At 40.4% G+C, this 26,935-nt stretch overlaps 3 protein-coding genes across 5 annotated transcripts in view; 2 read left to right on the top strand and 1 right to left on the bottom strand.

Moving 5' to 3' along the window:
• LOC113436672 (prominin-1-A-like) overlaps positions 1-8,070 on the top strand; it is a 37,641-nt gene extending 29,571 nt beyond the window's left edge. For both annotated transcript variants that reach the window (XM_087932877.1, XM_026701178.2), the window contains exons 18-25: positions 851-943; positions 1,031-1,084; positions 1,752-1,832; positions 3,081-3,149; positions 3,629-3,718; positions 4,376-4,488; positions 4,845-4,871; positions 5,347-8,070. In XM_087932877.1, the coding sequence (XP_087789003.1) occupies positions 851-943; positions 1,031-1,084; positions 1,752-1,832; positions 3,081-3,149; positions 3,629-3,718; positions 4,376-4,488; positions 4,845-4,871; positions 5,347-5,395 (576 nt within the window). In that variant the 3' untranslated portion in view covers positions 5,396-8,070. The remainder of the gene's footprint in view (positions 1-850; positions 944-1,030; positions 1,085-1,751; positions 1,833-3,080; positions 3,150-3,628; positions 3,719-4,375; positions 4,489-4,844; positions 4,872-5,346) is intronic.
• On the bottom strand, positions 6,206-13,965 carry HPS6 (HPS6 biogenesis of lysosomal organelles complex 2 subunit 3). Its single transcript, XM_026701177.2, has one exon. It carries the CDS (start codon positions 13,322-13,324, stop codon positions 10,871-10,873), a length of 2,454 nt encoding a protein of 817 aa, XP_026556962.1. The 5' UTR covers positions 13,325-13,965; the 3' UTR covers positions 6,206-10,870.
• Positions 13,966-13,969: 4 nt separating this feature from the next.
• Positions 13,970-26,935, top strand: part of ARMH3 (armadillo like helical domain containing 3) — a 132,898-nt gene continuing 119,932 nt past the window's right edge. Inside the window, exons 1-2 of one of the 2 annotated variants that reach the window (XM_026701172.2) lie at positions 13,970-14,054; positions 18,423-18,622. The gene's annotated coding sequence lies outside the window, so the exon portion shown is untranslated. Of the gene's footprint in view, positions 14,055-18,422; positions 18,623-20,601; positions 20,816-26,935 lie in introns of those variants that run through there. The other variant, XM_087932879.1, reaches the window with a different exon arrangement.

Below are 26,935 nucleotides of genomic sequence, written 5' to 3'. Positions count from 1 at the left end.
ACCCTCGCCAAAGGCATGGCTGGTAACCTTGAGTTGCACCATAAATCATATCCAGAAGCAAACTAGTAACCAGTGCGAAGCAGAGATGTTAAATGGATATACCAAGGCATGTGCATCACCACTCCTGCCATTGCATTCTGGATCAGTTGAAGCTTCTGGAAAGTCTTCAAGGGAAATCAGCATAGAGCACATTGCAGTAGACAAACCAGAAGGTGACTAGGCATGAGCACTATCTGAAGGGATTCCCAATCTAGGGAAGAGCAAAACCTGTACACCAGAAGTGTAAACACCCTTCTGGTCGCAGCAGGAGCTGCAAGTCCAGGAAGATTCCTAGATTGCACACCAAATATTGAGAGGCAGTATTACCTCTTCCATGCTCAAAAATGGAATAAGTCTGGGCTTAGAGAAAGGAAGATAACCCCTCTAAAATTGCTCCGCCAATCCCTAACCCATGAAGTTATCTCAGGATACTATGGTCAGTGATACTGAAAGCCGCTAAGAGATCAAGGAACACGTGATCGACATCTTGGCTCAACCATACGCGCAATCAATAAGCATGACCAAACTGTCTCAGTACTAAATCCTGGCCTCACTGAAATAGTTGGAGTAGGACCTGTTTTGAACTAGAAGGTAATGGTTGAGGGAGAGTGGAGTGAAATGGGGCATTGAAATTACAGAGCACAAATGGTAATTGGATATGAGTCAATGTCAAGTTCAATGAATACTGTGTGTATAAAAACAAATAATCATATATATGATTATATATGATATATATACTGTATAACTATATATAACTATGCACACACACACATTCATTCATTCATTTATTCTTTCTTTCTTTCATTTTCAGACAACCGATGATACAAAAAGAAATTTGAAACGTCAAGCTAATGAGCTGAAGGAGATCCAAAAGTGGATAAACCTCAAATTTCCTCCAGAAATTGTGGGTGTGGTTTCCCTTGTCTCTCTTTATTTTATTTGACCAAACCTGGTATCACTGAATGAAGAATTTATTTGTTTTCTCCCTCAGGATGCCTTGAAGAGAAGTGTCCAGAGCTTGCAGAAATCTACACCTCAAATTCCAGTAAGCAGGCTGGGTGGAAGTGAAAAACTGGGAAAGAGCCCTTTGATTCTAGGGTTCCTAAAGATTTCTGTATAGATAAAAGGAGCTATCTCTATTTCAGAAGTTCTGCTACAGGCCAATCTGTTTGGGCCTTGAGATAAGAGATAGAAAATAATGACTTCATATTACTAAGTGCAAGTTGGAGAGTTCAAAATTTTATCTTGGCATAAAAAGGATTTAAATTTATTAAATTTATGACAAGACTGAACACAGTTAAGTGATTGGTAGACATCACACAAAGGAGAGAATGAGTATGGAAGGTCCATCTATACCACCGGTGTCAAACTTGCCACGTCACGTGACATGTGACTTTTTCCCCTTCGCAGAACTGGGATGGGCGTGGCCTGTGTGTGACTTATCTGGCCCGCGTGCCATCAGTGCGCCACCTCTGACCTATAGCATAAGCGGAGCTATTTGTGTGATGTTGAATATAATTGATTTAAAATGCTTATTGACATCATTCCCTTCATGTTTAATTTAATAAAAATATATCAAAGGACATATCCCAGCTTTTAATATGCTGTGGGATTTGTGATGCTAGTGTGTAAGCTATTTTCCTTGAGCAAACAGCTCAGATATACTTGAACAGAAGCTTTTGAAAGAACCTAACACTGATATATCCCACCAGAATCTGATAAACCTCACACTGTCAGAAATAAATGAGACCAATTCATTTATAAAGGACCACACGGAGGAAGTTATAAAAAAGGTAAGTCTTCATCAGTATCTTAGTATGTTTGTTTGTTTATTTACAATGTGAATAAACTGCCAATCGGCCCCAGCATTTTGATCAGAACTGACACCAGCCATCTAAAGTGAGATGTGGGACACAAAAACAGAGAACGGGATGAGCAGAAGCTCCAGAATACAGCTTGTTACTTCCTAGGACTCTGCATGCTTAAAAAAGGGTTTAGAAAAAGTGTTTCAGACATTGTGGGAGTACTGTTGTTCATTAAGTGATCTGAGGGAAAATGCTGCTACTTTAAGGAATCCACTCATTAAGCCACTAGGTAGATACCTTAGGCTAATTCACACTCTGAACAACATTGTGCTACTTTCATGAATATCAGTAGTTTTTGACTTATGACACAGTTGGGGCCAGAATGTTGGTTGATAAACGATACTGTCATTAAGGAAGCCATCACGTGATTGGATCACAATTTTATGACCATGGTTACTGCAGTCATTAAGCAGTTCATATCATTAAGTAAATCACACAATCTTTAAGTGAATCTGGCTTCCCCAATTGACTTTGCTTATAGGAAGATGGCTGGGCAGTCTTAATCACATGACCACAAGTTACTGCAACCAGTTATAAATGGGAGCCACTTGCATTCCTGTGTCCATAGGAGTGGTATGGTGGTCTTAGCTTTGAAAACTGGTCACAAGGCACTTTTTCTACAATCATTAAACAAATAGTCATAAGTCCAGGACTACCTGTAGTAGTATGGTCATGCTTCTTATGCTTGTGGGAAATTTAAAGAAGTAATTTAAGCATCGAGAGCCTTATTATTGCTAGCAGATCTTGCATGAAAGAGCTCTGCTCGCTCTCTCCTTCTCTTCCCCCCACCACGTCTTTTAGAGCTTCATTTCCATTCATGAAGTGCAATGCAATTTATATAGGATAGAGCCATGGTGGTGCAGTGGTTAGAATGCAGTACTGCAGGCTAATTCACTGCTCATTGCAGGAGTTCGATTCTCACCAACTCAAGGTTGACTCCATCCTTCCAAGGTCAATAAAATGGGGACCCAGATTGTTGGGGGTCAATATGCCGACTCTGTAAATCTCTTAGAGAGGTCTGTAAAACACTATGGAGTGGTATATAAGTCTAAGTGCTATTGCTATATTTATGCTCCAAAACTCATGGATCTGCAGTGCAGTTTATATAGAATATTTACACCCAAAACCAAATCATTTCCTGGGTTTGAACCCATCCTTTTCTCTACTTCCATCTAGGAGACCAAGACTTTTATATTGAACACAGTGAATTATTTTTCCTCCTATGTGACATGGGTTAAGCATTTTGTAAGTATTATCAATCATTTCTAATGGAATAAGGATGGACTGGCTGGGTTACACTTTTATCTGTCCAACACAATGTAGTTATCTGTCCTTGGTCAAACCCTTACCGAATAACATGTAGACTCAAGAGGCATGACTATTTTTTAAGCCAAGAACCTTTCAATTCCCTTGGTATGTTGTATGAAGATCAGTAGAATTGTTTGGTGACCCAGACAAAACTTATCTTTTTGTTTCAATATAGTAATTATGCTTTCTTAATCTGGGTTTAAGCATAGTATATTGTATCAGGCAGCAATGAAAATGCAGAATATAATTATTGAGGGATTGAACTTTTCCTTCTGGGTTGGAAAATAAGTTATTGTAGATTTCAAAACATATGGTGGTCAAATAAAGAAAATTATTGTCTAGAAGACCAGAGCTTGGTTTTCTCTGATGAAACATCTAATGAAATGTTTTGTTTTGCTTTTAAATTTTGTTGGCAGATCATACGAGAATTTGGTCGCTGTGGTCCTGTAGCCTGGGCACTGGATAGCATGAATACCGTTGTCTGCAATTACCTTGTTGATTCTTTGGTGAGAAAATCAGTAGGACTAATCAGAACATTAATTGAGATGTAGGATTGCTAATCATATCAACATGGAATTAAGGCAAGAGATGGTAGTTACAACAGAATGTAACACTAAATTGTAAAAAGAGCATATCATTATAATTGTCTTGGGCATCAGTTTGCTGTAACAACCCATGTCTTAATTTTGAGAAAAACTGTAGGGAGAAATTGGAAGTGTACATGCTTCTGAACAGAAACGGGAGTGAGAGGGGAGGTCCATAAAGAAGGCTCTAATGCAGGGGTGGGCAAACTTTTTGGCTCGGGGGCCTCATTGACTTTTAAAATTTGACAGACGGGCCGCCACCTGGTGTCAAAATGCCTGTCATTACAAGTCAAAATCAAATGAATGCAATCATTCAATCATTCACATCAAACCATAATTCTGTACCAATCTTCGGCGGGCCGGATTAAAAAGACCAATGGGCCGGATGTGGCCCACGGGCCGTAGTTTGCCCACCCCTGCTCTAATGCATAGTAAGACCAGAAGATGCAAATACCTACTGTGTGAAGATATGTCCATCATTAGAGATATTTCTCTTGGCTGTCTCAACCAACTAAAGCTGTGCGGAAAGACGTAAAGCATTGCCTCCAACAATTTATCCCTTCTCTTTTCCCCTCCTAGAATGCCTTCTGGTTCTGTCTGGCCTGGTGCACAATCTTTCTGTTGCCAAGTATCATCTTGGCGGTGCGGCTTGCCAAGTTTTATCGTCGAATGAATGTCGATGACATCTATCAGTAAGGATGAATTATGTAGTAGGGCATGCTACTCCCTCCCCCTATATTGTCTATGAGCTAGTTTGAAAATTTCTTCAGAACCATCTGTGCAAGTACCTCCAATCTCCCGGGGCTACATTTCTTAGAACTGCTTCAGAAATGGGATCTTGCCATAGCGTAACTGGAAGATCTTCCTTTTCCCTGCTTCTCTCTGTGTGATGATGTCCAGTTCAATCACTAATTATTTTTGTGGTTTCCAGTCTAGTTTATGTAAGAACTCTTATATGGAAGTGGCAATATGCTCTCTGTCTCTCTCTCTCTCTCTGTGTCCATATATATACATGTCATTGACACTATTCCTCCCTTTCTTCTATTAGGGATGAGATTATGGAAAACTTTGAACTGTGAGTATTTTTCTCTATCTGTGAGCAATCTTTGCTAAGAAGAATTGAAGTTCAAGCAAATGTCAGTATTAGGCTAAAGAAGAGCTATTTAATTAGCCACTAAAGGAGTGTGAAAGCCATTTGGGGTGTAGAGAATACCAAATATAGAGTAGGCAGTTCCCTGTATAACAGGGAACAAGAAAATGAACGTAATGGTCTGCAGAGTGGGTAACAACCATCATTGCAAATACTGTAAGTTTTTGTCACATGCTGACCAACAAATAATGCTTACGATGATGCTAAAAAGTAGTGTGTGGTATTTTATCAGGGTGGAGAGCATTTTTAAAGCCCTATCTTATATCATGAGCCAACAGTGAGGGACTGAAAGCTGCCAAACAACAAAATCTCTTAAAGCTTCCTATTTCCAAATCATCCATACCCTTATTGTGGCTCAATCAAGGTTCAATTTTCTTAATTTCTTCTTTTCCCGTTACAGGTCAAGGCAAAGCATGTTCAAAATGCCCCGGGCTGAGCTGAAGAAATAACATTTCCTTTTTCAACATTCCATCTCTGAGCAGCTATGAACGCAACAAACAATGGTCAAGATAATTATTGGGTTTCTCTTGACATTGTGCAGTGTGTGGATCTTTGCCACATTTTTTTCCTGAACAAGTTTGTAAGATGGCAACCACTTTTCCTCTACAAGAGACTACTGTGCCACAAGCCCTGTGACAGAGAAGTATAGTTTGGCTGCGCTCAGTCTATGAAGAGGGTTACACTCTAGAGATTAAGCTTGCAGTCTTTATACTGTCCATTTTACAGGAAAAAGCCCTGATATTCAAAGGGTTATATAGTGATATCACTACATTCTACTGAATTACTATACAGACCCCAATATATAGCAGAACATTTTTACAGTAATTCTTTTGACCCTCAACAGATTTAGAAATCTTTGTTAAATTAAGCTGAATTGCAAATAGTGCCTTGCTGGATCAATACCTACTCTATACCTAAAGGTTGATACTCTGGAAGAGAAAGCAAATATGTGCCATAATGAAATATTACTGAGCAGTTCTGTATCAGGAAGAACGAATTGCCTTAAATTTTATCAAGAGCACTTTCTAGATTTTGTCTTGTGCTTCAGTATATCATTGCAATCTAGTCATGTATGTTGCTCTTTTTCCCCCTTCCACACATTACTTGATTTGCATATTTTGGGCATTTATCCTCTCCCCAATATTATACCCAATAATGTTGAACCATGAATTTATTTTGTCAAACACGTGATACTCAAGAGAATGGGGGAATTTTTCTTATGAGGTGAATAGACGTAGTAATATTTATTAAGACATTAGTAATAGAAATGAATTTATTTAGATAAATGCAAAATGAAGATGACTCCAATAATGAAAAGTTGATACAATAACCATTTGGAAGAGGAACATGAGGATTTCCTTTCAGATTAGTCTTGCCTGATCTGTGACACTCCGGATATGTGACATAATTCCTAGTCAGCATTGGAAATTTGAAGTTTAGGGAAGGACTGGACTAGTAGCAGGAAATACAGGTAGTCCTCAACTTACAACAATTCACTTAATGACCATTGAAAGTAACAAAGAAAAAGGCACTGAAAAAAGTGACATGACTATTTTTTCACACTTATGACCAATTCAGTATCTCCATGGTCACATGATCAAAATTCAGACACTTGGCAACTGATTCATATTTATGACAATTGCAGTATCATGGGGTCATGTGATTAGCTTTTGTGACCAGACAAGCAAAATGAATGGGGAAACCAGATTCATTTAACAATTGTGTTAGTACCTTAACAACTGCAGTGATTCACTTAACAAGAAAAGTCATAAAATGGGGCAAAATTCACTTAACACCTGTCTCACTTAGCAACAGAAAATTTGGACTCAATTGTGGCTGTTAAGGACTACCTGTAGTGTTTTTAATGAGTTATAGACCTAATTCAAAGTATAGCACATAAATTAATTGCTGGTCTGCACATAAATTAATTGCTGGTCTGAATGTAACAGTACAAATATTTTACTTCAAAGTATTAAATATTAGGATAGTAGGAATCATTTGTTACTTGACTTTCTATTGTTCAATTTGCATATAAAACTTTTAAAGAAACTCATTTGGATTTATAATAAATCAGATTCTCAGCTCAGTAGCAGAAACCTTTTTATGTGCTTTCCACCTTTTTGCGCTACATTTTTCTTGCTCCAGAAACAGCAATAGCAAAATTATTTTTCCGTCTTCTGGTTCTAAATTAGCTTTTAGAAGAATGCGTGAAGGGTGACTTAAGGCAACAGTAAGAAATGAAATCCTTATTAATCAAGAAAAAATGTAAATTTACATAAAATGTAACATTTTCTTAGGGGTCAGGGAGTGGCTCATATTTCCAAATTTTCACAGCAACAAACTTGCAATCATAGTAGGATGTATATATTCTCACTTTTATTCACTCACTGCTAGGATATCATTAAGTGACCTTCCCCTAGCAAATTATCCACAACTCCATTTTTCTTTCTAAGGGGTTTATGAAAACCTACAATATATGGGAAGCAATTCAAGATGATTATTATGCTATCACTTAGCCTAAGTCAGGAATTGTTCCTAGCAATTGTTCTGTCTTATTTAAGTCTTATTTCCACAAAGTTTGATAAAGATTCAGTTGCCTGGATTACATGATTTCTATTATACATGTTATTTGATTCTATGAAGGAGCAGGACTGAAAAAGACTAGAGTGAAAATAATGACACCACTCCCCCTCACTTCCCTAATTGCTTTACCAAGAAAGATACTTGAATCTGTATACGTGCTTTTTGCTTCTCATTTGAATGAATATAATTATTTTTACTGGTAATATTGTTTGTCTTTCATTTGTAAATTCAAGGAAATTATATTTTTCATGATTTTTGTAAGATTTTGATGTAGGCCTTGGATACTTAGCTTTTATAAATTGTTGTTCCCCAAGTATGAGGCCCGCAAAACATGCCACCTTGCTGCTACTGGAATTGCAACGTTAAATATTAATATAAATCAAGAACAAATCATCATGAAACCAGTTTTGGACCTTGCTTGAAAACTAGCTGGTTGCCCCTGTCTTGCTACAGTATAAGAAAGAAATCCAAGATGGTCAGGAAGCTATGTTTCGTTGAACTCAAAATATTTTTAATTAATAAAAGAAACTATAATTTCAAATTGTATTGAATATAATTTTGGTGTATTTTTGCAATGGTGTGACAAATACTTATTCAACAGGAATACCTGCCTCAAAATTCAATGGCTGATCAGGCCAGAACATTCACCATAATAGCTGCTCCATCAGATTAATAACTGTAGGCGTACACATCAATTACCTGTCCTCTTGATGTTTTGCACTTCTTTCCAACTCCCCTCCCATATTATGAAAGCTAATTTCAAATCGATTATCTCTTAATATTTGAATGAACCCTTAATCTACTCTTCCCTGAACATTCCAGTTAGATAATCTAAAGGCAGAGATATTCCCAGTTTTATAGAACCTGGGAAGTTAAGGCCACAACTCTTATGCTATGGCTCAATAGACAAAGAAACACTGCTGGCAGTTTGCTTGCTTTAATTTTTCTTCCCAAACATGATTTGTTTTCTTAGCTGACATTCTTCCAGGTCAGACTAAATTATCTACTAGTATTCATCCCCATTAACAAAAGACTCACGATTGAATTAACAAAAATACTATAGAAGATACAGATGGGAGTATATAATGCTTATTCTTACTCGTTAAAAGTTATTCATTTAAAAATAGCCTTAAAAGTCTGCTGTTTATCTTCCAAGGCACTCATGGCACAAAGCATCCAGGCAAATCTTAAGGTTGCCTACCCTTTCACCCCTACTTCATGAGAACAAACACCCAACCTCTGAAGACCAGCACTAACAACGAATCAGTTTGTAGAAAGAACCTTGCCTCTTTATAATCAAGAGGGGCATTTACAGTAATTTTCAACTCTTAAAATAATTTTAAAATGACTCTGGAATGAGGAAGCTTGAGTTTTTTGAAGAATGTCAACCTATAGAAAGTAACAAGATATTGTGCATTTGGGATGGCCAGTTTGATATGAGCCAAATGTTTTGTGTTATTTCATCCCCTGTACCTCCCTTCTTTGCTTCTGACAGACGAAAGGGAGACTTAAGAGTAGCTCTTGAGTTCTCCTACAGGTCTACCTTCTACTCCAGAAAGGGGAAGAAGCTCACAGCAGGAAAGAAAAATATTTGCTTTACACTCAGATCGCCAAGGCAGTGAAGGCCACTCAAGCCTAGTCAATGGATACATTCGCTTTCATTCATGTTTCTCAGATATCCGGGCAGGGTCCTATGTAACCATAGAGCCTTTTCCTACTAAACACTCAAAACGCTTTCCAGGCTGTAGGACAGGGCAACAGAATTACAACATAACAAACAGTAGACCAATTTCCCGTTCACAGGCCTCTTTCCAAAATAGGTGGGGAACCTGTGACCATCCTTAATTTCTAGCATTTCTGAGCCTTAATCAAACTACTTGGGATTCCAAAAATTTCAGAAATTTTGTGAGGGCTTCAGATTATCTCTTAACAGTTTTCACATGTATCCCATTGCCTTTTAAATCAAAAGTTGGCAGCAAAGCAGCTGTTAAACTCACTCTAAAACAGAACTGAAGTTGCATAGCCCTTCCTTTTATTCAACAGCCTCTTTTTTGGATCATATCAGGGGGAAAATGGATTTTAAAAAATGATCCTATCAGTTTCATAAGAATTAAAACAATGCTGTATCATCAACTACCTACACATAGTAAAAACGTATTCATGATTAGACCATTTAAAGATTCCTCTATTTCTGTTAAATCTATGTAGAAAAAGACCCTATCATTATACATGTAGGACATGAGGATGCCAGAAATTGTAGCACTGCAATGTTTGGAAGGCTAAAGTTCTCCATCTGGATGAAGAGGGCTATTTTTACCTAAATGGAAAGCAGCATTAGGAGAATTATACTTTCGTACAAAGAAATATGGCACAAATTATTACAGTGAAACTTTTCCACTTCTCTAAAAAGCAAAAAATAAAGGCTGTACAGGGGACAAAGGTGTGCATAGATAAAGGCAGTCAAAACAAAACTGCTTAAGATAAATATTGCTTAAATCTGTGATACACCTGAGTGATTTTCAGAGCAGTAGCTGATTTAGGGAGTTTCAAAAACATTAGGATGACGTAAGGCTGATAAATGAAACCTTTAGACTTATCAAGAACCTTTTCTCTTCTCATGAAATAAGAGTTTAGAGAAATCTCCAATCTGATCTCTTCAGATGCCTTAGACCAGGTTGTCAAACTCACAGCCCCCGGCCCAGATACGTCACGTGTTAGCCCCACCCCCACCCAGTTTAGCACAGGGGAAAAAAGTCCCAATATGTCACGTGACACCATAAGGAAGCGAGTTTGACACCCCTGCCTTAGACTGTATCAACCCCTAGTTCACATAACAGCCTTGGAGGAAGACTACTTCTGAGCACAAAAGAACACCGCTACTCCTCAGTGAAACTCGTATACAAATATAGTTGATGAATGCAGACTGGCATGTTATCTGAATATCAATCCCATAATATTCATGAAGGGACAGAAGTACATCAGTAGTAACATTTCAAATTTTACTGAAACAATTGTGTCATTTTGATATGCAGCTGTCCCCAATGGATGCCCTCCAGATGTGCTAGAAATACTGTACAATTCAGAGTTCTCATTTTGAGAATTACGATCCCAACATATCTGAAAGGTTAGGGAAGAGATGCCTTTATTTACCCTAGTTTAAAGATATAAAATGTTTCCAATCCTTCCTAGAAGCTCTACACTCTTCCAAACAAAGTCACCGACAGTACATGATTCTGCGATTTTGCTTCCCACTTTAGTTGGATGAACTTGGAATATAAAGACTGCAACTCGTGATTTTGCACAGTCATTTTTAAATACCATGTTGCCTGAGACAATAAAAACTACGTTTGGTTTTGAAAGAAGGTTAGAACTTCCTGGGAATCTGCTTTCGGAAGAGACTGATGGTTCCTGGGTGGTGTTGGTGGGGGAAAGGATGGGACCTGTAAGACATTACCAAAAATTTCATTCTGGGATGTTTCACTTTGTGCCAGTCTGTACAACAGTGGTTTCAGCAGCGCAATGGTAGGTTGGGATGACCCATCTTGTGCAGAAGGAAATGGTTTGAGCTCTACTGATGCTAGGTGTTGCTGAATAATGCTCAGGACATCAGCGGCATTCATATCTGCCGGGCAGAGATCCCACAACTTGTCCAAATAGGGGTCCAGGGCCCGGTGCCGGGAAAATTCCCCCAGGAGATTAATAAAAATCTCTTTGTTCAACAAAGGGCTCAACAAGGAGAATTTCTCCGCTGTCTCCATCACATGCTGCCATCTCCCATATTGGATAAGGAGGTCCATGGCTTGGAGGATTGCTTTGGGCCTCTGGCTACAGAGCAAGAGCTCAATTTCCATTTCTCCATCTGCTACTGGACATCTAGCACACCTTGACAGTACAGCCAGGGCTCTCTTATACAGAGGCACACCGCCCTCAGGCCCTTCTTTGCTTTTATAAGTCCAAGACGCACCCAAATATTGTTGGGAGAGCTCCACAAAGTGAGGCAACCATTTAGGCTTGAACTCGAGAAGAGAAAGACAGACAAGTTCAAAGAAGGGGAATACTCCATTTGGACAGCTTTCTTCTTGCTTAGTCGGGCTGGGAGCAGCTCCCCCCAGAACTTTTTTCCATATATCTGGTGTGGCTCTAGCTACCAAAACGCCATCCCCATTCTCTTGTAGCTGGAGGTGGTTCTGGACAGCTTTCCAGAAAGCTCCAGGGAAGGCAGTGAATATGACATTCAGGTATGCCAAGTTCTCTCTGTTCAAGTCCAAGTGCAGAAGGCGGCTAAGTTCTTGCTCCACCAGTGCTTCACCATAGCTCTTTACCTCACTTTCTGAAGCTTGAACCACGTGCAACTTGAGGAACTCCAGATCTTGATAGTTCTGCAGTTCTAACTGCATTGTTCCCAGGAGCTTGGTGTAAGATTCTGGGAGGGCTCTGAGCTTTTTTCCTCTGGGATCAAGACTGTGGCTCAGGATGGAAGACAGCGCGACAGGAGCCTGAAACATGCCCCCCTTCTTCAGTTTCTCCACAGTGAGTTGGGAACTACTGAGACTCCGTCTTTGATAGTATTTGCAGGCTTCTTCAAACACCACCTGCACCAGGTGGGGTTCAGACTGGCAGCCTTGACCAGAGTTTGAAAAGTCAAGAGTATAAATGCCATCCTGAGCAAGGAGCTGGATTTCTTCTTCTATGGTAGGAGAGTCCAAAAAGCGTACTCTTTCAGTGCTCAGGACTTTATTTTCTATCAGCTCTCTACTGTTCAAATCCACAAGATAGAGAGTCTCCTTCAGTAAGCAAGCCAGGATGTCCCCAAATACCTTTAGTTGGACCTGCTCTCCTGAAGACAAAATGCTTCCTGCAAAGTCAAAGACAGGTCGCCAAACGCCATTAGGTTGGACTCCCTGGATCGTGCCTGTTTGCATGAACAAGAGCAGCTCTCCACAACTGGATAGAGCACAGCTGTGAACAGCCAAATTTGTCATGGATTCCAAGAATCCCACATAACTCAGCACTAGCTTTTTGAAGTCTACATCGCTGCCTGCATGCGAGGCTTTTGTGGAAACACACGGGCCGTGCGGCGCAGCAATAACAATATCAGCCATTTCAGGTCGCCAGATGAGGACAAACTTGGCTATTCTTGGGAAGGTGGCTGGGGTGGGGACAAGGAAGACTCCCGAGGGCTTGGCCAAGACTTGGTAAACAGGGCTATTGTGCAAGATAACCCTGAGAGGGCTCAGCTGGACTCCCTGTTCTCCAACCTGAAGGCCTCGAACGCAAATACAATACTGGAAGGCTCTTCTCTCAGGAGTCGGTTGAGCATCAAAAGAAGGCCTCTCTTCACACCACACAAGCTGGTCCCCCAAGCTGCAAATGGAGACAATCCGAGCACGGGCTCCGTGGCACAGTTCCAGGCTCTGCAGCAAGTGCCATCCAGCTGTGGGTACAAAGCGCCAGACTTCAGTCCTGCCTTGCTCCCAAATGATAGCCAACACCCAAGAGACAGTTGCAGCAGCGCCAGGGCTTTCCAGGAAAAGCAGCTCCACCACAGGGGGCTGAAGCGGCTTCCAGGTCTTCTCCAGGTCCCCTCCATCGAGCCCCAGGCGCTGAAAAGCCACCAGTCGAGGCAGGGAGGCCGGCGGGTTCCACAGGAGCAGCAGATGATGCTTGTCGGGGCTGGTTAGGACGCGGCTGGGAGGCTCCCCGGAAGGACGCTGATCCATCAACTCCCGCAGCCAGCGGCCTCGAACATAGTCACTCCAGTCCGAGACCTGCCGAAGCTCCACCGCTCCCTTCATTTCGGGACGTCCCGGGCGGTTACGCACCACATAGGGCCGGCCGGGGAAAAAGCCGACGAGCTGAACTAGGCCAAATTTCCCCGACCCACGGAGGCAAACGCGGGGTTATTTTACTTCGGCTTCTTCCAGCGGAGCGAGAAATTCGGCCCTTGCAAGTCTTCCCACCGCTTCTAGCGCTCCTGGGATCTGCCTTATTACGCGCTTTTCCCCCCCACAAAGGGCGTATAAGCAATTTCACGCCTTTCCCTCCAGCCGTTCATAACCATTCGCTTTACCATTCGCCTTAGCCGAAGCTTTCAAACCCCGCTCTTCCCATTGCCTCTCACGATTTTCGGGCTCCAATACGCCGAGAGTCTGCGTTGCCCTCTTTCTCTCGTTTTTCACGCCAGCGCGGAATTCCGCTTGAGCTGCTCGCACTCAGACGGTGCGTAGCTGTTTCTCGGCGCCTCGGCTCTCCCGGAACAGGCCAAACGCGCGGCTCTCGCTCGCTCCAGCCGCTTCTTCTGCAAAGCAGCGCTCCAGGAAATCCACCAGCAATTCAGAAGTAAAGCAGCGCCGAAGTCCTTATTGCAATCACGAGGTCTTTGGTTTCCGGACGGAGGCACTCCCCTCCGGTACTTCGGCACCAATTCCGAACTCCCTGCGATTCTTCGACTTCCGTCCCTGCCCGATGAGGTTAAAACCTGGCCGCTCCAATTAAGCTGCCTTTTCGTAGCTGGAGGAAACTCTTGTGAGTTAAAGGGACGAGGCGTCGGTGGGCGGAGAAACCCCGATTGTCTATACACACACACATACACACAGACATATATACGGGCAAAGAGTTCAGCCCAGGAGAGGGTATATTTCGCTGTCAGTGCTAAGATTGAATGGCGCTTGATTGTTAAATCGAGAAAAATATTTAGACCAAAAGGGGAAGAAAAGAAAAACCTTCCCTTTAACTAAATCTCCCGGATTAATTAAATCTAGACCGGGACGGATTCCAAATCAGTCAGAAAATTACGTAGCAATACCATCCCTGATGCAGAAACAAATTACCAGAAGAAGGAAGATTTGGATTATGTGCAAGTTTTGGAATCTCTTGAAAAAAATTGTATTTTCTACCTGCATCTTAAAATTTTGGTTAATGACACCCCAAAAAAAAGTAAGCAAAGCACTGCTGCTTTAATTGCATTCAAGATTAACCATTTTTCCTCCTTATAACAATTGCAGTATATGTGTTTCAATTGTGGCCTCTTTTCAAGACAATTGGATTAACAGGAGACCTACTTTAGCATACAGGTGGTGCTCAACTTACAACAGTTTGTTTAGTGACTGTTTGAAGGCACTGAAAAAAGTGACTTCTGACTTTTTTATGACCATTGCAAATTCTGGGTTCAATTGTCATAAATTGAGGACTACTTATACAGGTCTATTCAAAGTTGTTGTCAAATCCCTTCTGGCACTGGTACCGCCCTTTTCCTGTCAAATAACAGATTGACAGAGTTAGACGGGACCTTAGGCCATCTAGTCCAACCCCCGCCCACCCAAGCAGGAGACCCTACACCATTTCTGAGAGATGGCAGTCCAGTCTCTTCTTGAAAGCCTCCAAAGATGAAGCTCCAGGCAAGCTGATCCATTGGTTGATTACTCCCTGCTTCCTCACTTTTAAAAAAATTAGGTTCAGCAGAATTGGGTATATCTGTTTTATAATCTTTATATGATACGTTTTAACCATATGTTGCAAATCAGAATATTTAGATGCAAATAAAAATCCATTAAAACTAAAATTTCAATCCCTGCAGTAAGTTTTAGGTTGACAATGTTTTCTGGTAGCCCAATGAGTTGTGGGTGGCATTATAAGCCAGAAGTATTGAAGTCGCCTTAAAATTGGCTTTCAGAGTTTGTAGCAGTAACATAATAGTCTCATATTTTGAAGTGTATATGGCAGAGGTCTCATTCTCGCGGCCCACGGGTCAATTGCAGCCCACAGGACGATATCCTGTGCCCCCCTGTGATATGAAAGTATAATATTAGTGTATAATATAAATATAAAGTATAATGTAAAGTATATTATGCGGCCCAGCCTCACCCAGACTCTGCCTCCAGCGGCCCCCAGGTAAATTGTGTTTAAGACCCCTGGTATATGGAATTGCAAATAAAATGCATAAACACTTTGATCCATGGATCAATAGTGGGCTTACAGCAAAAATTGCTTCTGATACCGTACATACTTAAAAATACATCTTCATGAAACAGATACAAGTAGTCCTCATGACCACAGTTGAACCCAAAATTTCTGTTAAGTGAGACATTTGTTAGTTTTGTCCCATTTTATGACCATTCTTGCCAGTTGTTAAATGAATCTGGTTGTTAAGTGAATCAGTCATGCCCCTGTCGGAATCTGATTCCAAGGGGGAGGCCAAGCAGCTGACAGGGAGTGGGAGTGGGGCTCCATTGGCTGTGGAAGAAACTGGGGAAGGGCACAGTCTGGCTGGGCAGAGCAAGGGAGAAGTAGAGCAAGGAAGAGGGAATTCGGAGGAAGACCCAGGCTTCATCCTAGAGCATTAAGGAAGGAACGGAGAAGAGAGCAACGTGAGTTGTGTGGCTTACGGGGGACGAAAGGGCCCTGATTCCCTTCATTAGCTGCAGCTGGGAACAGTGTTTAAAAAGGAAGGTTGCACACAGTCAACTGTTGAGAGCAAATCGTGAATTATCTGATATTGTCAAGGCTTATCTGGGGTCCTGGCGTCTTCCCAACTGTGTGTTTTGTTGGGCTTTCAAGTCTGCAATTCCTTCTCCTGCCCTGTCAAGTTAATTGCTGCAACATGATTTGTGTGGATTTTTATTTACGGTTTGTATGTACTTTGTTTTCGGACTGAATTTCCTCCACTTAAAGACTGTTCCTAGGAGAGTTTTTCTCTAGCCGAAGGTAACCTGGACATTGGGGGCAAAGTTGGAGGTATTAAAGGGACTCTTCTTGCTTAGGTGACTGTGTTGCCTTTGTGCCACACCCTGGGTCATCACAGAATCTGACTTCCCCATTGACCTTGCTGGTCAGAAAGTCGCAAAAGATGATCACATGACCCTGGGACACAGAAAGTCATAAATATGAACCAGTTGCCAAGCATCTGAGTTTTGATCACCTGATCATGGGGATGCTGCAAAGGTCGTAACTGTGAAAAATGGCCATAAGTCACATTTTCCAGTGTTGTTATAACTATGAACAGTCAATAAATGAACTGTTGTAAGTTGAGGACTACCTGTACTACTTTTGAAAATGCACATGCAGGTAGTCCTCAACTTACAACCACAATTGAGCCCAAAATTTGTGTTGCTTAGTGAGAAATTTGTTAAGTGAATTTTGCTCCATTTCACGACTTGTTCTTGCCACATGTGTTAAATGAATCACTACAGTTGTTAAATTAGTAACACGGTTGTTAAATGAATCTGGCTTCCCTATTGACTTGGTTTGTCAGAAGGTTGCAAAAGGTGTTCACATGACACCAGGACACTGCAACTGTCATAAATGGGAGTCAGTTGCCAAGCATCCAAATATAAATCACATGACCATAGGGATGCTAAAACAGTCATGTTGTAATGACGAGCCAGTCAAGTTGTTTGATCATGAACAACTGAACCATGATGAACTTTATTGGAGTATAGTCTTGCATTTATATACATTTTTAGTTATCCTTCATCACTGGTTAACTTTGGTTACCGCTTAACTTTCGTTACTGTTTAGTACAGTAATCCATACAATTAATTATCTCTAGTTAAAGTCTAACATATGTTTACTTCCCCTCTCTAATCCTCCTTTATGCATAGATTAGTGACTTCATTTGCCTGAGTTGTATTTGCTTGGAAACATTCTTTATCTGAGGTTTGCCATCCGAGATTGGAACATTCCTGCAATTACAACTCTACACAGCCATAAGTCACTTTTCAGTGTCATTGTAACTTTGAATTATTACTAAGTGAACTGTTGTAGTTGAGAACTATCTGCATAGGATTCATCTGCATTCTTCAACTCGCTTATTAAGAGTGCTTTGCTGAAATTACCATGTTTTGGGAAAGACTATTAACGAATGTGCAGACAATTGATTTGCCATTGTGTGCTGGCTTTATGGCATGATTTGTCCTCTTTCTCTCCAGTGAAGGATGAGAAATGGGAGGACAAAGGCAATGGAAGGTCAGACAAAGCACCTGGGTTTACTGACTTCTTCTTTTGCCAAGAATGGTTTGAAACCAGCACAGAAAGGTTGAGGCGTCTGCAAGCAACGAAGTGGGACAAAGATGGCTGGGTATAAAATATCCACACCCAGCAATGGAGAATGCATTCAGGCCACAATCTATTTTGGGGTGACTGACCATTCTGGCTAAAGCATGTGGCTCTACTTTGGGATTCTCCAGTTTCTCTCCACTTGATGCATTTGTAATCACTGGCCTGAAGAAGAGTTCTGAGGAAAATGAAAACTTCACTCTCCGGTAATATTTCGATTTATCATAATGAAGTCCTTGTCTTACTTGGACTTTCCCCCACCTCCAGTTTTACTAATAACTCTGGGGAATTCAGAGCACAGCCTTGAGAAATGAATTGGGCCACTCCTTTAAATCAGTTTACAACAAGCAGAAAACCCCATGCTATCAATTCACCACTCCAAAAATGCATGTTGTGTACACCACTAATTGACTACATACTGCTTGGCAGCTCCTAATGAATTTGACCATGTTAAGAATTATGTATTTTTTAAACCTACCACTGAAAACCAAGACAAATTCCTTGTGTGTCCAGTCACACTTGGCCAATAAAGAATTCTATTCTAAAAAAACCAGCTCTTTACCATGACTGTACAGTAGTGAGATCCGTGAAATAAGGTCCATTCGTTTCTTACAGGATAAACGATCAGCTAATTAAAACCCAGGTGGCTTAAAATTCCTATAATAAAGTCCTGCTGAATCGATCTTTTTTTTTTTTTTTTGCTTTCTCTGGAAGAAATCCCATTGCATTGAGACTACTTCAAATGCCAAGGAAAAAGTGTGGCAATGGTTACTCAGCATTTCCATCTACGCAATCCAAAAGATTAAAGATACTACCGACTAATTGCTCTTTTTCATTTAGAATCCCGTAACGTATCTCCCAAAAGTTAGCCTCTGCTCCGCAGCCCGCTCCCATTAGAAATTCGCAGGAAAGGGAACTCGCGAGGCGCCCATAGGCTGAACCGCGCCGACCAAGAATTATGCGCCTGCGTGATCTGAAGAAGGTGGAGCCAAGGAACCTCTCGTCGACGCATGCGCTTTGGCAGGCATCGCCCCACGCAGGTAACAGATATCCTTTCCCCCACCCTCAAAATCCGGCCTTCCTTGTGCCCCGGTCGGTGTTCCAGCCACCCTTGCTGAGAAGAGCCAGGGGGGAGGGAAAATCCGGGGGTAGCTTAGAGGAGGCGATGGGATTGAGAAGGATCAGGGCGCAAAGTGTAATGAGGGTGGAGGAAGGGGGGGGGAGCGTTGGGGTGCACCTCGGCATTATTTCAGCAAAATGTGGGTGCTTGTGCCGTGTTCGCGAGGAAGGCAGTCTGTTTTTCTTTCTCAATTTCTGTATACTTAATTGTTAAGAAACTTTCCTGGGACGGAAACAGGAAAACCTGATTGTCTTATACGTGGAATGTTTGGTGCCATCGATGACACCAGCTTCAATCTGTGCTCCAAACACTGTCAGCTGTCTTGATCCCATAAGCTCTAGCCAGGTTGACCACTGATCAGAAATTATGGGAGTTGAAGTCCAAGCATGTGCATGGATGTCGGGATACTTAATAAACCTTAATATACTCTTTGGGGGCTTTCAGTTTTCTGCCCCTTTTGCTCTATAGGTAAGGATGTATTTATTGTAGGACCCCTGGGTAAGGGGCAGTCAGTTAATCATATTCCTAATTATTTCAGAGTAACCGCAGCAAAATTATTCTTTCGCCTCTGAATTTTTCTTGAAATGAAAGTTTACTGGATATAACTGAGAATCTAAAATGACTCTGCTAAGTTCTGATACGGTAATAAAATAAATGCTTGGACCTGAAATCTCCTCATTCTAAGCCCATGTCTTTCTTACAGTGCTACAATTGATAGAGTGCAAGATTCTCGTCAAAATAAACTATACATAAGTATAAAAACTGCCCATCTTGTTATAAAAGATGAAATATGTTCTGGAGGAATGTCCAAATACTTTAATACTTGCATGGTCCTTCTATATGTAGAACTCTGAATAATTTTCCTTCTTTCTCCTTTTTTCTATTCCTACATCTTTAAACATAATGCAGAATTTTTGTCTCCTAATATAATTTGGAATGGAGTGTATATACCATACAAGTCACTTAATGAAGAATCAAAGGCTTTTTACTTGTTCTTCAATGACAAGGAAAAAGTGTGCGCCACAAGAAGAAACCAGATATTCTTATCAAAATATAGAATTTACTGTTTGTGATTCCTATCACCCATTCCCCCATTATTTATTTTTTAAGAGGGTGTGGACTAGGCCATATTTCAGCCTAGCAAATCCAGACCAATTGGCTGATTTATGGGGTTCATACAAATCCATGAAATATGGTTGACTAAAACAAGGTTCAACTAAGGAGAAGTATGTTACATAAACATAATCATTAATATCCCCTTTTGAAAGTTGCAAATATGAGGATAAGATCAGCCAGTGTTCATAATAAATAGAGATTTAAATGCAGTTATATTGTATTTGAAAAATAACGTTACTGAATCTCCTTACATTTATTGCAAACTTGCCTGAAATTTGGTTTTCTATTTTGATGGGGGTCTTGTTCATATACCATGTTTTAAAATATGGCTTTAATTTAGTATGTTTCATGAAACAAGCCACATGGCTTATAAACAGTGCCTGTATTTTTAGCTTATTATTATTATTATTTTTAAATGTGGCTAAGCAAACCAGGACTTAGTGTGACATAAAGTCCTACATTTTAATATAATGGAAATTGGTCAATAGAATATTCTAAAGACGCAAAGCAATTTTACTGCAGGATTGGTAATGTAAAATGCGAAAATTTTCTATAAGCCATTCTGAAGAATTGAGAACTATTTCTTAATACTTGTAAGTATTAAGCAGCAACCATTTCTTAATACTTGTAAGTATCATAAATAAGATTTGTTTGCATGTATGTGACTGGTATGCTGGATGTGAGTCACTGTTGGCTTGTTATCAATGTCTACCATTCTTCAAACATAGTTTTGCTTAATCATGCTAGCTTTTTCCATTAACTCTTCACTAATGTTCTATATACACATACACATATACTCACACACTTCTGTTTTTCTATTTTGAAGAAGTAATAAGGACAGTCTGTTGGAATTCCAGATGGAAAAATCTGAGAATTTGAGCTACTGAAGCTTTAGAATGGCGGATGGTTAAGTTTTAAATATTGATAATTTAAGAGTTGAGTTTTTCAAATCAAACCTTAAGGCAAATTGAATTGCAAGAAAACAACAGCTTTATATGTGGGTGTTCCTTTGTATTTCCTGTTTATGTAACAGAAGCTTCATAGAGAGTCATGGTATCATAAACTTTTATCGTAACCTAAGATAATCAAAGAATCAAATACTTATTTTACTGAAGATAGCTGGTTACAGTTGGAACTTATATTGTTGAAAAGTACACCAGACAGGATTTTTTTAGAGCGGGGTGGTAGAGAGGTTTTTTTTAATTTAATACAGTAATAACTTGCCACAGAAGAAAATAATTGGTACTCTTATTTCTGTAGATAGACTCATTGTTGTAGATTTTGCTCTTTCTCCTTTTTATTACTGGGGAGTGGCTTTATGATTTATTTTGAGATACTTATTTTTAGATACTTTTTTGAGATATTGTTCATATTAATTATTTTTTAGTTTCTTCCAGTTAATTATAAAGGTAGTCCTCGAGTCCTTGACTTAATGACCAGTTGCTTAGTGACTGTTTAAAGTTATCACAGACCCTCTCCCCCCACAAACCCGCTAGTTATGGCCACGTTTTGACATTATAGCTGCTGCAGTGTCCGTACGATTGCATGAACAAAATTCAAATGCTTACAACCAACTGAAGATATGCTGCAGCACATTCCCTGACTATCTCCCCCTCCCCCTGCTGCTCTGCTTGGTCTCTGGAGATTGTACTGAGAAAGATATCCCTTCACCTCCCTGGAGGCCATATAACTCCATCTGGGAAGTGGCCATTTTGGAGCAGCTGCAATTTATTTCGGTTCTTTGCAACTTGGTGCCTCCTTCTGGGGCAGAATCGTTGGGCCTCCACAGCGTAGGAAGGCTGCACCGGGCAGCAGGCGCTTCTTGAAGGAGATCTAGAATAAAAGGCCACTGACCAATCAAGAATGGGTGCATGTGAGGAGGAAGGTGTGGGACCCAGTGGGATGGGAAAGCAGACCCAAGGCCTGTAGAGGCCTTGAGGGACAGGGAGTGGAGTATGGAGAGGGATGGAGAGAGGGAGACCTTGGGAGATCTGGCATAGGCTATGTGTGAGCCAGTCAATGCTGCAGTGTGGGGCTGGGCGCACATTAAGACTCCCAGTGCTTAAGCGCAGTAGTAGGGGAAGGGACAGGAAAGATAGGAATAAGATTGCTAGTCCAGTTGTGCCAACCTAATTCTAACAAAAATCCAGTATCTAGCACAGCCTTCCTTTTCACTCAATATGGCAGCATTGGCATTTCCATTAATACCTGATGGAATTATGTTGCTTTTGCTTCGGTAGTTTTAATGGGGAAAAAAACTGTGACTTTTAAAATAGTTAGGTTGTAGCTTAAAGTCAGATCTGAAAATTTTCTTTCATTAACCCTAACAAAAGCAGTTTTCTCATTCTGGTGTCCACGATCCCAAACCAGGGCAAGTCTTGCTATTTCTTGTGGGTATTTCAGTCCCAAAACATTTGGAATGCGTCGGTTTTGGGAAACTGAATGGAGGAAAACTTGGGAAGGTTCACAAGGGGGCATGACAACCAGAGGTGGTGTTCAGCAGGTTCTGACCAGTTCTGGAGAACTGGTAGCGGAAATTTTGAGTAGTTCCGAGAACTGGCAAATACCACCTCTGACTGGAGATTTTACAGTATCCTTCCCCTGCCAAGCCCACCAAGCCACGTCCACAGAACCAGTAGCAAAAAAAATTGAACCCCACCTCTGATGACAACACTCACTCAAAGAAGATGGCAGCACCACACCAGAAGCATATTACTGTATTTTATTATCGATGATATAAATAATCCAGTCAGGCGTGGGTATATCCTATTTTGTGCTACTGCTGCTATTCAAAAGACTTGATTCTGATAGTGAAGGGAGAACAGAGCCTGTCTAGATTTCACCTTATGCCCAATTTCAAGATCTTTGAAGAGCTGTGGTGGCGCAGGGTTTAGAATGCAGTATTGCAGGCTAATTCTGCTGACTGCCAACTGCCAGCAGTTTGGCAGTTCGATTCTCACCAGCTCATGGTTGACTTAGCTTTCCATCCTTCCAAGGTCAGTAAAATATTGCCCTCACATTGTTGGGGGCAATATACTGATTCTGTAAACCACTTAGAAAAGCACTGTGAAGCACTATGTAAGTCTAAGTGCTATTGCTATTTTACCCCACTAAAACCTTTTTCTTTTTTACTTTTCTGATTTAAGATACTGTATTTCTCATAAAACAGTGGAATGGCTTAATAACTTTTGGCGATACAGATTTAAATGATTTTGCATTTACCAGAAGCCATAACTAGAAAGTAATGACAGTATATGAACTGACGGACCTGCCTGAAGTCATCCAATATATATCACAACAATATGCTCTTTTATTGCATCTCCTGTTTCTGAGTTTTGCAGAAAATAAATCGCTGGGCGATGGTCTGAAATGGATGTTAGCTACTGAGAATTCTACCAGATAGGATTATTGTGCCATTTATTCTTTTTTAAAAGTAACTGTTGCATCTTTAATTGCAGAATTAATTGTTAAAGTTTATAGGCACTGTAATATACTTTGCAATTAGGCTGTTCAATATATACTGTATCCGGAGATAACTGCTTGCCCTTCTGTTTTACTACTACATTAACACAGGTGATTGAATGGGAGGTATGATAGAAGATCCAGGGAAGCAGGATCACTTTTAGCATTGGGTGAATTGGAGCATGCTGAGCCACTTGCTTTAATATTTTCTATGCAGTAAAGTACATTTCATCTTTTCACTGGAAACACTGAGTAGTTCCCAAATAAGCTTTACATGTTAACTATAGTATATTACAATATGCATACCTGGACAGAATTGGCTTTGTGCATGTGTAGAATCTTTACATTGTCCAAGATACACCTACAGGTGAAACTCGAAAAATTAGAATATTGTGCAAAAGTTTATTTATTTCAGTAATGCAACTTAAAAGGTGAACTTAATATATGAGATAGACTCATTACATGCAAAGCAAGAGAGTTCAAGCCGTGATGTGTCATAATTGTGATGATTATGGCTTACAGCTCATGAAAACCCCAAATCCACAATCTCAGAAAATTAGAATATTGTGAAAAGGTTCAATATTCTAGGCTCAAAGTGTCCCACTCTAATCAGCTAATTAACCCATAACACCTGCAAAGGGTTCCTGAGCCTTTAAATGGTCTCTCAGTCTGGTTCAGTAGGAATCACAATCAAGGTCTGCTGACCTGACAGTTGTGCAGAAAATCATCATTGACACCCTCCATAAGGAGGGAAAGCCTCAAAAGGTAGTTGCAAAAGAAGTTGGATGTTCCCAAAGTGCTGTATCAAAGCACATTAATAGGAAGTTATGTGGAAGGGAAACGTGTGGAAGGAAAAGGTGCACAAGCAGCAGGGATGACCGCAGCCTGGAGAGGATTGTCAGGAAATGCCATTCAAAAATGTTGGGGACTTTCACAAGAAGTGGATTGAGGCTGGAGCCAGTGCATCAAGAGCCACCACACACAGATGGATCCTGGACATGGGCTTCAAATGTCGTATTCCTCTTGTCAAGCCGCTCCTGAACAACAAACATCAGAAGCGTTTTACCTGGGCTAAAGAAAAACAGAACTGGTCTTTTGCTCAGTGGTCCGAAGTCCTCTTTTCTGATGAGAGCAACTTTTGCATCTCATTTGGAAACCAAGGACCCAGAGTCTAGAAGAAGAATGAAGAGGCACACACTGCAAGATGCTCCAGTGTGAAGTTTCCACAGTCTGTGTTGATTTGGGGAGCCATGTCATCTGCTGGTGTTGGTCCACTGTACTTCATTAAGTCCAGGGTCAACGCAGCCGTCTGCCAGGAGATTTTGGAGCACTTCATCCTTCCTTCTGCAGATGAGCTTTATGGGGATGCTGACTTCATTTTCCAGCAGGACTTGGCACCTGCCCACACTGCCAAAAGCACCAAAGCCTGGTTCAATGACCGTGGGATTACTGTGCTTGATTGGCCAGCAAACTCGCCTGACCTGAACCCCATAGAGAATCTATGGGGCATTGCCAAGAGAAAGATGAGAGACATGAGACCAGACAATGCAGAAAAGCTGAAGGCTGCTATTGAAGCATCCTGGTCTTTCATAACACCTCAGCAGTGCCACAGGCTGATAGCTTCCATGCCACGCCGCATTGAGGCCGTAATTGCTGTAAAAGGGGCCCAAACCAAGTACTGAGTACATATGCATGCTTATACTTTTCAGAGGTCCAATATTATTCTACGTACAATCCTTGTTTTATTGACTGCATGTAATATTCTAATTTTCTGAGATTGTGGATTTGGGGTTTTCATGAGCTGTAAGCCATCATCATCACAATTGTGACAAATCATGGCTTGAACTATCTTGCTTTGAATGTAATGAGTCTATCTCATATATTAGGTTCACCTTTTAAGTTGCATTACTGAAATAAATGAACTTTTGCACAATATTCTAATTTTTTGAGTTTCACCTGTATGTGCTGGCTTAAGTGCAATAATTTACATGTGCTAGAGTTGAAATGAAGATACAATACAAAGTTTTATTTATAGAGAACAGCTTTTCAAATGCATGTGCATTACTAAGAACTCTATAGAATATTTACAACCATAAAATAATGCTAAAACAATATATGAAATATTTTTATGGTAAAAAACATTTATTAGGTAAATAAAATGTTTAAAAATTATTCATTGATTAGTACAAGATTGCAAAAGAAGGACTATCCGAATTTCATTGGAAGGACAATTCTACAGTTTGGTTATGACCAGTTAGAATAGACTTTCTACTTATTCTACCTTATTAGGTCACTGCCACAGAAAAATAAAAGAAAAAACCTACTAAATCTTAGAAATTGGAGAGCTGATATGGAAAAAAGAGTACTATGATCTACCCAAATGTGGATTAAATTAATTTTCCTTGTAGGTTGGACATATATCTACCCTGGAATGTAACAGTTTGAATAGTTATGGATTTGTTTCAGTTTATCCATAGAACCATTTTCAGGAGCTGCATGGGTTACTAGCTAGCTTCTGTGGAATTAAATATGTTTTAGGTCACCTTTGAAGTCCTACAGGACTTGGTACCTTTGGGGCTGCCATCTTCTAGTTATATATGCCCATCTACATAAGCTTAGGAAAGGTGGGCTCCCTAAGGCCCCCTTTTCAAAGAATGTTATCACCAGAAACCCAGGTGGCAGACCTTCGATCACTCTCTGTTTTTTTGAAACAGCAGGTCCCCTGCCATCCAAATGACCTCTATCTGCTGTGATTTGGGAAAGGCATTAAGCTTGGCTTTTTCTTAAGGACAGATGTGGCTGCTCTGAGGCTCTTCCCTTTTCCAATGAGGTGTCTATTTAATAGCATTTTATTGCTCCTTGGTGTGTCACACAGTTATAATTGCAATTGTTACTCTGTAGTTCTAACCTTCTTTAAGCATGGTGGCTCCTTACCGGTGTTATTGATTTGAGCAGCATATAAACCCAGTTAAATAAAGCAAGATAAAATAGCTGTTTTTTTACTTAGCACGATGAGTAATTAACTCACTAGGACTTAGCCTTATTTACAGACTACTATAATGTACATTTCACAATTTCATTTGTGAAATATAAAATAAAATGTATACTTAAATGAGCTATAGTTGTTCTCTAACCTATATGGGTGAGTAGTTGAGCCTTCATTCAATTTTCTTTTAAGTCATCCACATGCTTCACACAAACTTGTTTGCTGGAGGAAAAGATGTACACACTTCCTCGTGATTCTTTATTACAAGCGAAATAACTCCTACGCTGTATAACAAGTGTCAACATTAAGTATTCTATGTCTACCTTTTTGAGTTTGTAAAACATAATGTATTTTAGTAAGCTTTTGTGCACCTTGCACTCCAGGTAGGAAACCTACATCTGAAGTAGGCTAAGAATAAGATCTATCATACTTCCTTTTTTCCTCCTGTTTAATATTGTCCAGTTCTTGGAGATTGCCTGGCCGAGTCTCTGCCAGTTTCTTGGAAAGGTTTTTCAGAAATGCTTTGTGGTTTCCCTCCTTCCTCAGAAAAAGTGACTAGCTCAAGGCCATCCAGCTGGCTTTGCGTTTAAGGTGAAAGTAGAACTCATGACTTCCCAGTTTCTAGCCTGATGCATTAACCACTGCACCAAACTGATTGTTATGATAGTT

This window comes from Pseudonaja textilis, chromosome 4 (assembly GCF_049901715.1).
Source record: "Pseudonaja textilis isolate UNSWEBS1 chromosome 4, rPseTex1.2, whole genome shotgun sequence".
Taxonomy (NCBI): Eukaryota; Metazoa; Chordata; class Lepidosauria; order Squamata; family Elapidae; genus Pseudonaja; species Pseudonaja textilis.
The sequence above is the reverse complement of the archived record's forward strand: the minus strand, read 5'-3'. Positions and strand labels throughout refer to the sequence as shown.

Coding starts and splice junctions, on each gene's coding strand:
- HPS6 (XM_026701177.2), bottom strand. CDS start 13,324: ATGAAGGGAGCGGTGGAGCTTCGGCAGGTCTCGGACTGGAGTGACTAT.